General features: G+C 42.8%; 1 protein-coding gene across 1 annotated transcript in view; it reads right to left on the bottom strand.

Annotated features, from left to right (window-relative positions):
• MYO16 (myosin XVI) overlaps positions 1-17,056 on the bottom strand; it is a 437,386-nt gene that overhangs the window by 160,392 nt on the left and 259,938 nt on the right. Inside the window, exon 21 of the mRNA XM_074378522.1 lies at positions 1,235-1,307. Within this exon, the coding sequence (XP_074234623.1) occupies positions 1,235-1,307 (73 nt within the window). The remainder of the gene's footprint in view (positions 1-1,234; positions 1,308-17,056) is intronic.

Below are 17,056 nucleotides of genomic sequence, written 5' to 3'. Positions count from 1 at the left end.
TTCCTTACGTTTGCCACTTTTTCTTATTATTAAGCAGTAAATAAATAGAACCACACAGTCCTCCCTTTTCCATTAATCCATGGATACAAAAGCATGAAGGGAGAAGAAACCTCTGGTCTCCTCGGTCTGATTTCATACGAGACTTTCTGCAAAGTTTTGCAGAGAACATGATTCATGATGATTCACCCTGGATTAAGTGAGTCAGCGTGATTTAGGACCTACTCTCAGGATGCTGCACCAGTTTTTTTAGACAAAATAGGCTGCATTTTAAAAGGTTTTTGGGTGTTGCCATTTATGGCCATGATGGTATCTACCCACCAGTTCTCACATGTGTGAGTGAGCTGGGAACTGACACCAGCACCTCTGTGACAGCCGTCTTGTGCAATCTCACAGCTCCGTATGTCTATCACTATCTGGACCTTACAGAGAAGGAAACCAAAGCTCATTATAGATTCTTCATCTTGGCCAAGACAGCTCTGCTAGTAAAAGTCACAGAACTGGGCTTCAACTTCACTCTATTTAGTCCCTTGTCCAGTGTCATTAACCACGCTAAACACCACACGTTTGAAATTCTTCATGTAATATAATGCAGCGTGGTTTTCCATCTTTCTACCTGCACCTTTTTCCTTCTCTGGTTGCTAACGCAACGTCTATTTCTACTCTCAACACTTAATTTTAAAATATACTTAATTTAACAGTATATACAGCAAAGTGAAGAATCGAGTGTTTTTCCAAGTGCCCTAAGTTGTAAGTGGACTAAAAAGAACTGATGTCTGTTTAGTCTGTTTTTACGAGTTGGCCATAGTCGTGTGTATGTCACGTAAAGCCGACTCTACAAATAATAGCGTTTAGCGTGAGACAGTATTTCCAGCCTGATTTTCGGCCCAGGAGTCTGAAGATCTCTGCCCTGATTTGAAGTAGAGCTGCCCTCCCGTGTCTCTGACCCACTGAAACGGCATTTCCATAAACCCCACTCTGGTCTTCAACTAATACTGTCTTTTAAAACAATTACCGCAATTAAAAAGGAAAGACTGAGTGCGCCAAGACCACATAAAAGCGATGACTATTTCAACAAACCAGGGACGTGGATTTAAAACACGATGGCAAAGTACTTCTTTTAATTACGTATTTGCAAGAAATAATGCAAATAGTCTCCACTGAATTTAAAAGAGATGACTTATCGGTTGGAAAAACCATTCTTTTGAAACAAAATTTTAAAAGAAAACCCACTTACTTGCTCAAATTCATTCTTTTGAAATTCTTCAAAGCCAAAGATGTCCAATATTCCAATATCCCAGGTCTGTGTGCTGAAACAGAACAAGAAAAGAGTGGTCAGGCATCTTGCATGCTGCCCGGTGTTCCCTGAGGTCAGGGAAATCCGGCCGGCCGCTTAGCACATCCCTGCCTACTTGAAGTAAAAACATGCAAATGATTATCTTAGAGTCTCGTGAAAACCTCTAAAAGTTAGGAGGAAAAGGTGTTCTTTTAGTGCTTTGATCCGAACACAGACACATGAACAAAAATGCACTGATTTCTAAACATAAAGTGTAACAAACCGTGGGTGGTTTAATGTTTGCTGCCTCCTTCGACAGACTCGCTTCCTCTGCAGGAGTCTGCGCCCCGATAAGGGGGCTCGCCGGACGGCGGCAGCAGTGAAGCGAGCAGCATGCAGCGCAGGGAAACCTCGGTTAAGCCACACACGGGCTCTTCCTGGAACAGACTGAGCCACCCCAAAACTGAAATTACGATTTTCCTAAAGGAGTTCTTTTAAGTAGAGAACAATAAAGATCATGAAACTTGGGTGCAAACTGGAAAGAAATCTAAGTAAAGACTTCCATTTCCCATGTAGACTATCGCGCTTGGAACACGGTGCAGATCTGGGTGGTGAAGCACCGGTGTGAACCTACGCCGGGAGTGAGGAAAGAGGAAGGAAACCGCGTGTGGCCCGGAGACCTGACCACCTGGGGTCTGCGGGGACGTGGGGGCGGCACGGGGAGCGTGCCTAAGGTGCTCCTTGCAAAGAAAGCCCCCGGTGATTCTGGAACTGTCACCAAGAGGGCACGCCCCCCAGGCCTCCCCCACGGCTGGTCCAGTGCATCAGCAGTGCGGCTGCTGCCTTCATCACCCGCCAGTGGGAGTGGCCCTTCCTCATCTCCCGCCAGCGGGAGTGCTCCTTCCTCATCTCCCGTCAGCGGGAGTGCTCCTTCCTCATCACCTGCCAGCAGAAGTGCTCCTTCCTCATCCCCAGGCTGCCTATTGTCTCAGGACCAAATTCTCGGATGCTCCACCACTGTCCACACTGCAGAACCCCGTTGGCCACCAACTCTCTGTGTTTTGCTTTCACAGTCAGGATATAACCATAATGCTTCAGGGTCGATGCTGTGCCACTTAAAAGACCATTTTTTTCCTTGAAAAAAGGCAAAGTAATGCTATCCTGTCTCTAAGATTACTTGCTGCAGACGGCACAGCTATGAGCTGCCTAAGTAGGAGGGAGAGCTTTTCAATATAAACTTGCAAAGAGTACAAGTCAGTGAGGAAAGGGAAGAATCATTCCGTGGACACCTCTAGGTTAACTGATCATGTTTTTTTTAGAAGAAAAAATAAAGTTAGCTTTGTACCTCACCCTATGTGCCCAGATAAACTCTACATGGATTAGAGAGTTACAAGTTAGAAAAAGAAAGCATAAGAATATACAAGAAAACAAATGTGATCACTTTGTTTTCTATTTTCATTTCTGGGAAAAATTAAAGGAAAATGTTCAAAAGTATGATTACACAAATACTAAATGCTTTTGCAGATAAATAGTACAAATAAAATTAAATTCTGTCGGAGGTAAGTATTTTTTTCAAATGCATCATCTCATTCATTTCCATAGATTTTTCTCAATCTATTGCCCCACGTGTCCAGCCACACATCACCTTCCACCCATCCATGCTTCTTTCCAGGCCACCGTCTTTCCAAGGTGCACAAAGAGACATTGGGAAGGACGTTCACACAGCAGGAACGAAGGTGCTGATGGCTTTGTCTGAGTGTGTGTGTGTGTGTGTGTGTGTGTGTGCGCGCGCGCGCGCGCGCGCACACATGCATGTGTTTCCCACGTAATGACCTGCAGCGTTTCCTCGTAAGAAGCTTAGTGACAGAGCTTGTCAAGTTTTGGAGATGTTCAGTCTTGGGTAGGAATCCTGATTCCAACACGTTTTAGTTGGATGACTTTGGGCAAAAGTCACTTAAATGTTCTGAGCTGCAGTTTCATCATTTATAAAATGAAGATAACAAGTAACATTTACCCACCCAGGTGTCTGCTACAATTAGGAGGGGCTACAGCTGGTTAGAGTGTCTCCAGTCACAGGAATCTGATTTAAAATAACTGTTTAAACTTGTCACAGAAATAGAGAGGACGGCTAAGAGAAGAACTATGAATGGCCAACAGGCATATTAAAATGTCAATCTTATTAAAATTGTAAAACAAGTAAAACTTTCAAAATTACGACAAGAAAGATGTTCCCGTACACTTCTGTCGGCAGCTGAAACTGGTAGGACCTTCTTCAAAGACAATTTGCTTATGTGGCCCAAAGCTTTGAAATGCTCATGTCATTTGAACCAGTATTTCCACATGCAGGAACCTATACACTAAGACAATGATCAGAAATGCAGTTAAAGACTTATAAATAATGATGTTCATTGTTATCTTAATTATAGCAAAACAACAAAAAGAAATAACAAATACCCCACACTAAAGACACAATTAATTAAGCAGCAGGCACTAGGGCGGATTAATTTAGTGAAACAGTCAAGTTAACAGAAAACAATATACAAATTCTGTATAAAGAACAGCCCCAATTATACACGCAGGAGACCCAGAAAGAAGGTCAGCCTGAGAAGAGGAGCTAGAGAAGTCCTGAACGGCACACCTAGAGGTGACGTCTTCACTTTTACAATGTTCTGCACTGGGTGTTTACAATACTCCTCATAATTTATTTAGAAGACACATGACTCACTACGTGTTGGGCATTTTCTAAGTTGGTGGAGGAAGGACAACAACCTTCGGGGCAGAGAGAGGAAAGTGGAGCCCAGCAGAGAAGCTGGAGAAAAGGGTCTGGTTTTCCAGGGACGGGAGGTGCAGCAGGGACCCCAGGAGTCAGGGGAGGGCAGAGAGCTTCCCAAAGGCCACGTGCTGGTGGAAAGCGTAGGTGCTTCCTGCCGACCTGCGTCAGGCTCTCCCTCTCAGGCCCCAGGATCCGGTTCCCCGGCGGGCTCCCCGCTGCCTTGTGGCAGTGGCCCTACCATCAGGGCACCCGATGTCAATGGAAGCTGGGGGAGGGTAAGCGTTACGAGCGACGGGATGGCACGCCCTCCCCCTTCTCACAAGGGCTGTGACTCTGTGTTGACAGCAGAGTTAGGACGCGGAGGCCACCAGCCACACATGGGTGAGCAAGACACACTGAAAGGTTCTGGTCCGGACTCGGGAAAGCAGCTTATCAATTAGGAATTTAGAGTAGCATATTTGGTTGAAAGAACACTCTTCTTAAATAATTTTTTCACATTTAATACATACTGGATTCTAAACTATATTTAGTTACAAAATAAAAATGCTGTCAGAAAAAAAGAGATGGGAAGGAAGAAAAAAACTATTGTCAGGAAAAAAAATCTAATGCACGTTTAATGCATTTTAAGGATTAGTCTTGCAACTACTGACAGACATAATGTGTTCATTTTTTTCAAAGACCTGTTTCATCATTTATGACTGAATGAATTATGCATCTGTTACTGCAACAGCAGTCTTGGCAGGAGGGTTCCCAGGGCCTGCAGCCAGCAGGACGCCCCTCCGTGCAGCAGTCAGCACTATTGTCATGTCTCTTATTGGTATCTTGACTCATACCACACATGCATTTAACTCAACATCCAATTTCTAGCAAGAAGGAGCAGACAGAGGTCATCTGATGAACCAGGAGTCAATCCTTTAGGTAAAATTAACATATTAATAAGATGGGCTGCTTTAGTTCAAATTCTGCCCTAGAATTCTCCTGAGGGCTTTCCTGATGTCTAACTTGCACGAACTCATTAGTAAAATACACCACGTTTCATATCAGACGAAACATTAAATGCCAAGTCATCTGTCTGATTTTGACTTCCCCTCCAGGTGTGTGGGTATGAGAAGGGCCAAAGTCTGAATTAAGGAGAATGTCTACCTTGGAACGTGGATGAACTAATTTTATTTGGGGTACAGAGTGGTCCGGTGATGATATGCACAAATCAGGTTCTGTCCCCAGTCATCTCCGGGGAGGGAGATTAACTTGAGAGCCACTGAAGTATTCAGTCAGTTTAGGGGAGAGCTGAGCCCTGTTTGGCACAAAACCCTTAGACTAAGCCACAGCCGGATCAGCCTCTTCTGCTGACCATCGACGGGTCAGAACCCAGACGGGGCAAGAGTGAAATATCAGAGCATTCCAGACCTGCATGACCCGGCCGTCCAGACACACTGCCCCGAGCGGCGGATGGGTTTGCACAAAGGTTAGTGGCGCCAAGTCCCTGGAGAAGCTGGGCTATGCTGTGGCGTCCGCCAGCTCCATGACCAATACGCTGAAGAATTTAGTTTAAGTTTTGCTCATAATCAGCAAAGTGCACTCGTCATGGTGACTCCCTCCGCCCGTGCCACAGCTTGTCTGAATCCGGAAGGGCTTCTCCAGTCTGACGAACTTGGGACGGAGACGTGACTCCAGGATGGCGTACTTTTGGGAGTTCCTGCCTTTATTCATCGACTAAAGAAAGTACCCGGGGCTTATTATTTTCTGAAAACACGTCAGAAATTAAGGAAGATGTCTGCAGGTGCTGGCAAGTTTAATTAGAAGCTGGGCGAGGGGTGAGGCTCACGGTCACCAGAGCAGCCGTCTGCCTCCTTGCATACTTATGAGGGCGTCACACCAACTCTGCCGCTGGAAATAAGAATTAGGACGTTAAAAAAAAACGGGAGGTCCCTTGAAATGAAAATTGTAGCTAATCAGCATGGACGTACACAAAAACCCTGCGATGAGGGTGAAAACAAGAGCCAACATTTCACTAATAAAATACTACATAAAGTTATTACTAATATATAAACTATATACTATAATATAATATATTATATATAATATATAACTATATATAAACTAATCCTATAAACAGGGCTAATTCTGACCCACAGAGAAGCCAGGCAGGGACCGCTCCCTAGGGGCAATAAGAGCACAGAAAATAGAAGAGCACTTACCCCCTTCTAACGAGGGAAAGCTACAACTCACACCAGAAGAGCGTTAGTACATTTAATAAATATGTGTCCTTATTCACTGTATTTAAAACAGTGATGCGCATGTATGTTTAATTACCAAAAGCATCTTTAGAAACAAGAATCAACCTACCACACAATTCTCTTCTTTAAGAGCACAAATAATATTTCGTTTACATGACTTTTCATTCCTAGTCTGAAACAGCCCTCATCTGAGAAGGCAGACTATTTAAATTCTGACACCACTGCTCCTCCAAACATTCCAGTTACAAGTGGTGGTTATGACGCAGAGTTAGAAATATGGAGAAGTTGCTATCACAGTGAAGAAATCCAGGTACAAAACCGTATGTATTGGGTAGGGACCAACTAGAACCTTCCCGCGTTGGTGGCGGAAGCTTAAATCTGAAATTTGAAACGTGGTTTGGTTCTGACCACTAAAATTAAATGCGTATCAGCTGAAGGACCAAGAAATCCCATTCCAGGCAGACAATCAGGAGGAGGCGGGCTTGCGCCCCGTAAAAGACACGCGCCAGAATATTCACGGCCGCTTCGCCTCTGCGGTCAGAACTGCAGACGACCCGGGTGCCCATCAACAGCTGAGTAAATGCCTAACCAGCGGCGCGTCTACGCCTGTTTTCACCGCTCGGAAACAGAGGAAGAACGAACTCCTGCTGCACGCACCGTGTAAGTGCGCCTCACACACACAACACTCGGCAGAAGCCAGACGTGACACAGCACGTGCAGGAGGAGCCCACGTTGCCCTCCGCGTGGAGGTGACGAGTCACGCTGCGCGGTAAAACCCCTCGTACTCTGTACAGGATATGTGCACTGCAGCTAGGTCAGACCTCGGTAAAAGAGTAGAATAAAAAAGGCATGCTCACCAGGATCACGGCTACGCACAGGGGCAGAGAGACTCAGGGCTGGACGCTTGCTGAGTGAGAAGCACTGAGGTGCACGTTTGCTTTGGTACTGCCACCTAACGCGATGTTAGAATGCGACCCTCCCTGCCACAGGCCCTGGCGCCTACAAGAGGCTCAAGCCTCATCTATTAAAATAAAGACCTCAGTAGGGAAGAAAATTACAAACAAGATGACAGTGGCCCAGAGGTCAAGGAAGAGATGGAGATACGTTCTTCTGACAGTTGAATATCATTACAGCGGCATCTGCCCCGTTACTGCTTTCATTCATGTTTGAGGTTTGCCCCTCACCTCCCCCCTTGTCTGCTGACTCTTCGGCAACTCTCTCTTTGAAAGCAGAGCTGCGTTTCCTGGAGATGCCGTCAGACCAGTGGCCTCAGTCCCTCCAACAAAATAAAGAGGTAAGCTCTTGGGTTCAGCCAGTTCTCTGGACAACAATTCTCTGGAGTCAGGAAGATGCTGGAGGAGGCTCTCTGTTACCGAGGTCGCAGGTGTGAGGAGGGGGGATGGCTCTCCTCAGGGACACGAGGACACACACCGTGCCGCAAAGCTTTGCAAAGCAGCAAACCAAAACAAGGGCACAGAAGAGGCTCAGCTGCAGGTGACTTGTGCTCTGTCCCTGCTGTCGCAGAGGCAGGGAGTCAGGGACGAGTCTGTATTCTCCACGCCACACAATACCAAGTCGTGTCAGATCCCTGTGCCCCTAAACTGGGACCCTGTATCATTGCTTTCCCACCACCTTTTGTAAACTGGCACCTGTCAAAATAAAAACCTGTATGAAGACGTGGGAATTCTGCAGCTGACTTGCCTTTTCTAGGAAGTACATATCTCAGCCTCATATCTAGAAGATCCTTTGGTCTGTGTCAGTTGGTAGATGCCTGTGCGATGAAATGCAGCAGTAGGGGGAGGGGACAGCCCAGTGGCAGAGCACTTGTTCACATGCACAAGGTCCTGGGTTCAATCCCCGGTACCGCCATTAAAAAAGAAAAAAAAAAAAAAAGAAAGAAAGAAATACAGAGAAAGATTCAGGGCTTGGATTGGGTTAACCCAGCGTGTCTGGGAAATTCGTGGCACCTGATCCAAAGGATCCAAGTGCATCAGAGGACAGGCTTGGAAGGAGCGCGAGCTCTGAAGGTGTATTTGCAGGTCACGTTTTAGCTCTGGACAAGCCTGAGGTTCACAGGGGAGATCGTGAGTCAGGGTATATGGCCAAGGTCAGGCAGGGGATGCTCAGGACAGACAGAGGGCAACTCAAAAGGTATAAAGCCCAACCAGGAGGGTCTGGTTTGGAAGGCAGAGGAGAGGCAGGATCTCATCAGGGTGTGTCATCCAGGTAGGCTGGGCGCATTCGGTTCTCAGGATGCCATCCACACACTTCATCTGCAGTTTCCTTGATCTTCAAAGAAGAGGTATGATTACTAACTACGGGGAGGGGAGCTCCCCCTGCGTGCGAACGCCCGATGTGAACGGTGGACGAGTGCTAGCAGGCGCACGCTGTGCTGCAGAGCCACACGCGCCCGCGCACGGGGCCAGCCACACAGGCAGCACCGAGGTCCCCGGGGGGCTCGTTAGAGCCACTGGGAGAGGTGAGCTAAGCGAGGCGTGGCTAAGAGGAACTGCAGGTGTCACCGCATCTGCAGCCTTTAGCCACCACTGCTCCTAAGACTCAAGGATCCACTGAACGTGAGGCGTTTGCGCCTGGTCCGGGCTGGCGGGGGCTGACTCAGAGGCACCCACGGTAGTGAATGACGCGGTGAGCCGCCAGCTATTTGGACGGGACTGGTGTTCTCCAGCACACCCTGACTCGCAAGCTGAGACTCACAGGTCCTGAAAGCAAAGCCAAGCGGGGGAGAGCGACGCCGAGCCTCCGTTTGCAGGCACATGAGATGTGACGAGCGCAGCTTTAGAGACTGAGATTTCATTAATGTTAAGTGTCAGGCTCGGAACAGAAATCCAGATCTCTTTATTTCTATCACCCTCTTTAAAAAAATTAAAACCCAGCTAAAACTCATAAACAAACTGCCAAGTACTTGAATATACAGGCACACACACAAAATCTGAAATCTACGTAATACTTCAACCCACTAGCTGTAGACGATGCTAAAAAGTGCTGCTTCATTTTTTTACTTCTTATGCTTTTCTTCCCTTCCCCCAGCTTCACTGAGCTATGACTGACGTGTGATACTGGATGGTTTAAGGTGCACCGCCTGCTGATTCGATACACGTATACCCCAACACGTTCATGCTTTTCTTAATAGAGTTTCTTTTTTTCCTTCATAATAATTCTTTTTGAACAAAACCCCCGCTTTTCATGAGGTTCCTGCTACTGAAGGCTTTAGAGAGCACTTCTGGATAGCCGTGCAACTTAGCAGCAAGTTCTGGAAGTTGTAAATTTTTATCACCCAAAGGTTTGTGATTCTGCTGCCCATTAGAAAACACTGGGGTGGGGGAATCATCACAGGGTCCCTCCAATCAGTTACGAAAAGAAGAGCTGTCCTTCTAAAAACCACCTTCAAATGAACATACTCACAACTTGTGGTTCGAAGTAGCAGCTGTGAAAACTGAATGGCGGGGAGGGTAGAGCTCAGTGGTAGAGCACGTGCTTAGCACACGTGAGGCTCTGGGTTCAGTCCCCAGTACCTCCATTGAAAAATTTAAAAAATAATAAATAAACAAACCTAATCCCCTCCCCCACAAAAAGTAAAAGTGCAGGAAAAAAAAATGGAAAAACATTACAAATGAAAAAACGTTTTTTAAGGAAAATTAAATTAACTAGCTAGTGATTTGTAACAAGGGGACACTGCTGGACAAACCAATCACCCCAAAACTCAGTGACTAAAAACATCGAGTACTTAGAATGGCCTCAAGTCCCTTTGTCAGCGTGGGTGGCCGGGCTCGGGGTGCCAGATCCCTGGGGGTGGCTGGCTCTTGGCTGGCTACCAGCGTCTCTCATCTTCCGCAGGAGAGCCTGGGCTCCCCCGTGTGACAATGACAGGGCTCTTAGCAGATTTGTGCGAGGTTTTAGAACTGACACATCATCATTCCTGCTGTATTGTCTGGGCTGAAGCAAGTCACAAGGGCAGCTCAAAGTCAACAGGAGAGAAACAGACATAACCTCTTGATAAGAGGAGTGTCAAAGTTGTATTGCACAGAGCAGGGACACACAGAAGAAATGACTGAATGATTGGGACTATTTTTGCAACCCACCAATGCCTCTTCTCTGGAGAGCGGCTTTAAACTAACTTATGTATTAGCTCACTCCCCTTTTGAATGAACGTGGATGGAGCACCTAGCTTTGTAAAGCACTCTGCTGAGAGCTGGAGACCCAGATGCTGAGAGCAGGGAACAATGTGACCCTCAGGGACACGCCCATATACAGATACGGTAAACTTTAAATAACAATTTTTTTGAAATAAAGAAATCATTTATATTTTGAAAAAGTTAATTTTTAAAATTTAGCTTTAAAACTATGTTTTTTTTTTAAAATCAATTTTCTGACAGTTTCCATGGGGAGGCATTTTTGGAAAAACTCAAGGTTTCAAGGCAACATAGGCTCGTGCTCCAGTCCACCACTTTCTGGCTCTGTGACTTGGGCCACTTACTTAACCTCTCTGAGCTCCAGTTTCTTCCTCTGAAATGGGGAGACAATCACTGCTCCCTCATGCTCATGTCTCTATGAACTGCAGCCACCCCCGCTCAACGCCCGGCTCATTCCCGGGTCGCACGCACCGGTGACACCCACAGTGCGCGCTCCGGGAGCCCAGCTGCACCTGCACACGTCAAGACACGGGCTGGGGATGCAGGTTTAGTAAGACTGTATGCAGGCACTGAGGGAAGAGTTAACAGCACAGAGCCGACAAAAGCTCCGAATGTCCTTTAGTTAAAGAGCCCATGCTCCTCAATTAGAAAATTAGAAAAAGGCAGGCGATGTCTACACAGTGGTACCGGCATCTCCTCCCTGGAGTCTTCTTCAGGGAGAGGCAGGGTCTTTATGAGGCAGCATGGGACATTCTGCTCCCTTCTCTGAATGACCCGGCCACTTTATTTATTCTGGCAGGATTGCCACTGTGGCCGGGTGACAGGCACAGAGGGGCATAAGAAATACAGATTTGGTTAACTTCACCGAGCAGGAGAGGTTATCAGGGGGTTGAAAAGAGGCCAGATGCATTTCCCAAGTGGGCCTGGCTATTAGCGATGCGGTGAATTTTATCCTCCGTATAAAATAGACAAGGTTTAGCCTCTGCACTCTTGGCTCAAGAACGAGTGAGAGGAGGCTGCTGGAAGGTTTTTATGAGCCTTATAAATCACTGAATTACTTGCACATTTTATTGAATCTATTTGGCTCTCAAATAATATTTGCAAATCACATGATAGGCATTATCAAAAAGGAAAAACGCTACTGTCTGATCCTAAAAATGCCATATTCTCACAGATGTGAAAGATCTCTCTTTTTCCCTCCCATCTCCTGAAAACACGCACTTAAAGGGAAAGTGCATAGCTCTTTATTAGCTCGAAAAGCTGCACTTTTCTTGAAACAATGTATCACCTTTCATGATTAATATTTATATTTAACCATCATTCTGTCCATAGTAGGTGGTAACTTTTATAATAAGGGTGGTAGGTTTTAACCGTTATATTGTATTTATTATGTGGTGATTTTAAGTGATTTCTGAGTATTATAATATGCATGATACTTTGGTAAACCTCTAATATTTTTATTTTTCTGGATCCTCCTATTTAAAAAAAGGCTCTCACAAAATAATGAAAAGCAAATGTGCAATTAGAGAGAAAGGTTCTTAGCTCTTTAGGAAATCATTATACACATGGGTGTTTTGGTAGGGAAATGGAGCAGAAGGAGAATTATTTAGAAAGCAGGTTTGTCTCAGATATTTTGCTAAATTGTGTAGTTTTGGTTGTCATGGCAATAAGCACCATGATATAAATGTCTATGCAGAAATAGAAGTCACTCATACTATATTCACAAGAATCGACAAAATCTCATTATTTAACGGGGAAAAAAATCTCAACTTGGATAAAGGAGGGGAAAACGTGGTGTGTCAAATTTATTTTTCTGACGAACCGCTTGTTATTTCATCTCTGAAACAACATAAAGACAAAATATTTGCCACTAAATGGCAGCAGAAGCACCACGTGTAAAGCAGCTGGAATGCACCAAGAAGCACTCACGAGACACTTCGCAGATGCAAGGTCAACAAAATCACTAGAAAGTGTGAGCAAACATTCCAGTCAGGAAGTGAGGAAAAAAAAAAAAGAGAAATTATAAGAAAGTCAAAATAGGGATTTCACAGAACTGCAGAACTTAGTAAAATAGATAACATAAACATGAGAAATGACAAAAAGACAAATAAATTGATTTTTGAAAATCCATAATTCTTAGAGGCAAATTTCAAGCAAGACTTATCAGTGATACTGGAGTAAAGGCATGAGTAAAGAATATTAGGAATGTAAAAGTTGTCAAACTAGAATTATCATAGATACTGACTGGATGATTATAAAGCAAAGCTGTGATTTAGTTGGTGAATATGTTTAAAATCTTCAAGGGGACAATCTTCTAGAAAATACATATGACTTTAAAAAGAAGGAAAATAATCTGGTTAGACTTAGAAACTTCAAGACAGTATTCACAGGTCAATTCTCCCTCCATCTCCCCAAAAAATTTTAGAGAGAATTCTACAAGACATTCGAGGTATGTATCACCCTCATTCAACATAAACCGCTTTAGAAGAGAAGAAAAACAGATTACTCTCAATTCACTCTCTAACATAAAGTTAATAGCAAAAGATTGTATAAAAAGAAAAAATAAACAAAATCTTGTCTCACTAATGAAAATAAATGCAAACGTCCATAATACTGACTAGAAAATTCAATCTAGTACATCATGACCAGATAGGGCTTGAACTAAAACTGAAGAATTATTTAACTTAAAAAAAATACATCAATACAACTTGCCACATAAGCAAAGAAAAAGAGAAATAGATACAATAATCTTAATAGATAAAAGAAAAACTTTTGGTAAAATAGCATCCATCTATAATGAAAACATTTAGCAGAGATTATTTACTGGAACTCTAGGTAAACAGATTACTTCCTGACAGATATTTAAAGGTACACATTAATTTGGAAACAAGACAAGAATATCTACTATCACCATGAATTTTCAACATTGTACTGGCAGCACTAGCCAATGCAATAAAAGAAGAAGAAATAGATGATATAAAAGACAAGGAAGACAAAACACATAATTATGGTCTTAGTTAGAACATTAGAGGATGATAAGATATTCCACAGGAAAATTATTAGAACTAATAAGCAAAGTCAGCAGGGTTTCCAGACAGAAGATCAGCATAGGAAACTCAGGATGGAGTATCCTAATAAACAAATTAAAATGTAACAGAAAAATAGCTCTCATCACAGCGACCAACAGCACAAAGTACTTAGAAAAGAATCAAATAAAAATATGCGTAAAACTGATAGAAAAAACACACTGATATATTTAAGAAGTAAAAGGGTGCACGAAGAAAGAGAAATATAGATTGTACACATGGAAGAAACCAATAGCCTGAAAAGGCCAACTCTCCCCATTAATCTGTAAATGCATTTCTAGTCGGAATCCCAGAAGAATGTTTTTTATGGACTGAGTCAAAGTGATTATAAAATTCATATGCAGAAATAAAGATCCAGAGGTAACCAAAACAAATATGAAAAACAAAAACTTATTATGAGAACTTACTTATTAAAACAATATATTATTGATACAGTTTTAGTCAAATAGATTAAAAATCAGGAGGGGGTAAACAAGAATTTCGAATAAATAGGATAGAGATAATTGAATATTTGTCTAAAAATAACATACCAATTTCTCATATAAACAAAAATAAACTCCTGATGTATTGAAAATCTAAAGGTTTTACGAGAAAATGTAAGATGCCCTTGGAAAAGAATGTCTCTGCTAAGCCGCTGCAGGCAGGTCACTGTACAGAACTGAACAAATCCTCCTGCACGTGTATGAGCAGGTCACCGTGGGGCAGTGCAGACCTGCATCGCCTTGTACAGCCTCACTTGCAATCAGGGAGATGCAAGTTAACGCTCTCCCTGCAATTCTGCTACTCAGTACACGCCCCAGGGAAAACTCTAACTACTATCTCAGGAGTCTTTACAAGGATGCAACCTTGCAATTGAAAACAAAAAGAGACTTACGTGTCCATCTGAAAGGAGACAGATGAGGATATTGTGGTTTCTCTTCAGGGGAATTAATGCAACAGTTACAAAGAATGAATTAGCTCATCAGGTTTCAATATAGTTAAAGCTCAAAAACCGTGCAGAGTTAAAAAGGGAAGTTCAGCATAAAACGGACTCTCACAGCATTTCTTTAATCCTTAATGAAGCACAATGGCACATACTTGTTATGAAAAAACACTTATCTAGACAAATAAAAAAAACTGTAGAGAATGCACACAGGAGGACATTGCTGTCTCTGGGGCAGGAAGGAGAGGAACGGATTTATGTGGATAAACAAAAGGAACTTCAGCTTTTAGCTGCAATTTTCCCTTTCTTTTGTGTTAACGAAAATCTGAGGCAAAAGTGGCAAATGTTAATAGTGTCAGGTAGGAGGTAAGTGATTGCCTGTGACCCTCTGTATTCTTCTTGATGATTAAATATTTCACCCCCCAAAAAATACAGGTAATGAAGAGAGAGAGCACACATTAAATGGGAAAAAAGCTAGATGTCTATTTTCAATTTCTCACAAGTGCACAGCAGGTGTTCTAGTATCTCTGTGAGGCATTGGGGGAGTTCATAATATAAATTCATTTCCTAAGAATGAAGTACTGCACATTACAATTAATAAGGCAGTGTACATAATGCCATTTCCCCAATTCTTAACTACTTATGAACTGCTGGTATGGAGTTTTAGATTACCTTTCTTGTAGATATCTTTTGATTTGTAATATCCATCAAAGAATTTAATTTTTATAATCATTTTAATAAAGTGCTAAGGGAGAACGTTGAAACTAACAAGTAAGCATTCGGGTTTTAATCGAATTTATTTACACATTCAGTCCCTGCTTCAGAGGCAAGTTTTACTTTGTAGTTTTGTGTCTGAAACTGAGGATAGATAATCTCCACGACTCTTTTTTTTTTAAACTTTTACTAACAATTTATAAAATATGTATCAAATGAGAGAGAGATAATGAGATTTTACTTAGGATTCTCAAGTGATACTAAATATATCACACAGCCAGATGTTTTCTTGGGGAAATTAATTTCCAATTTTATTATCAAAATAACAGTGAAAAAACATTTAATTTCTAGACATTTCCTCCTTACTTTCTTTCTCTACTTTCTTACCACCTGGTTTACCATTTAGATAGTTTCTTAACTTAATTTAGCCTCAAAAACCCTGAGGGGCATTGCATGCTCCCTCACTGAGATTCCTGGAGTGTAATGGGAGAGATGTGTGTGGTTTGGCAAAAGTGTTTAATTTGGGTATTGCTCTGCTTTGCAGTGGTCACAGAGCCCCGCCAAGCCCTGCCCGCACTACTGAGAATTCCTACAGACCGTGCCATGGATGATGTGGACAGTCCCAAAGGGCAGAGAACACTTACATGTGGAGTTAGGGGATAATTACACAAGTTCCTTACATATTTGGGGGGGGGTGCAGACAGACAGACATCTGACAGACTGTGTTGCCCATCCATATCAAGGGTGCCCACCACGTTAACCACAGGAATATATATATATTCAATACAATCTTTTCTGACATGATTACAAAATTTCAAAAAAAAAAAAATAGGGATTCAGAAACAATAAAAGTCTATTCTAAGTTTATCCAAATTTTGAGACTTTTCTGTGACTTAGGAAATGGGTCTGTGAATCTGCAAATCCTTAAGGCTTCCATGAATTTCAAGGAGTCAGAAATACTGCAAACATAGCCTTTCTTTCCATTATTTTGGGATTTAAATTCAGGTTTGCATGACCCATGGGAGAAACAGAGGAAAAAAAAAATGGAGTTAGGACTCAAAGGAGAATAGTACCTTTTAGAAGTTAAACTTATGATACATTAATTCATCTCTAATTTTCCAGCAATTCTTTTCTTTATTCATCTGCCTAGTAAAGAATCTTTACAATAAGACTCACACCATAAATGGGCGCACTGACACAGCAGCCGTGTTCCTACTGAAAGGAAAATCATGTGCTTTCCAAGGCCTATGTTTCTTTTTTTTTCTACATATGTGTAGAGTCAAAACTCTACACCAGGTATAAGTATTTCCAATTATATACATTTAAGGCTCTGTGCGATTTAAATGGCAAATGGAAATTTTCTAAAAGTTTTTACGAGCAGCTGGATCTACACATTAATTTTTCAACATGAATTTCAGCAGCGCTGCCAGTAATTCTGTAAGAGGTTAATTTGGTGGACTTGACATGTCAGCATTCTGTGAATAAGCTCCGTATTTAAAGGGAAGTCACAAATTAACTGATGGTAAGAAACTATAACAAAATCCAGAATCCTCCCCACATCAGATATTAAGCTCTGTCTGCTGGAACACAGGTGACAGACCGCGACCCTCGGATTGCGGACTGAGCGCTGAACGTGCTGATCAACGTGCGCTGGGATCTTGCACGTGCATGTTTTAATGAGAATTTTAGTCCGCCTTTGTCCAGAATTTTAGTATGACTTGAAATCTTCTGGTATGTCTGTATTTATTTAAGAACTTTCCTGTTAATACCTGTTAGTTCTCATGTTCCCCAAGTAGCCTCTAAAAGCGGCAGTTTTCAGGAATTTGGTGAAGATCGTATGGACAACAAAGAAATTCTCAGGAGCTTTCGCTCCAAGACCAGCAGACGTGGAGAGACTCCT

Source organism: Camelus bactrianus, chromosome 14 (assembly GCF_048773025.1).
Source record: "Camelus bactrianus isolate YW-2024 breed Bactrian camel chromosome 14, ASM4877302v1, whole genome shotgun sequence".
NCBI lineage: Eukaryota > Metazoa > Chordata > Mammalia > Artiodactyla > Camelidae > Camelus > Camelus bactrianus.
Note: the sequence above shows the minus strand (reverse complement) of the source record. Positions and strands in the feature narration are given on the sequence as shown.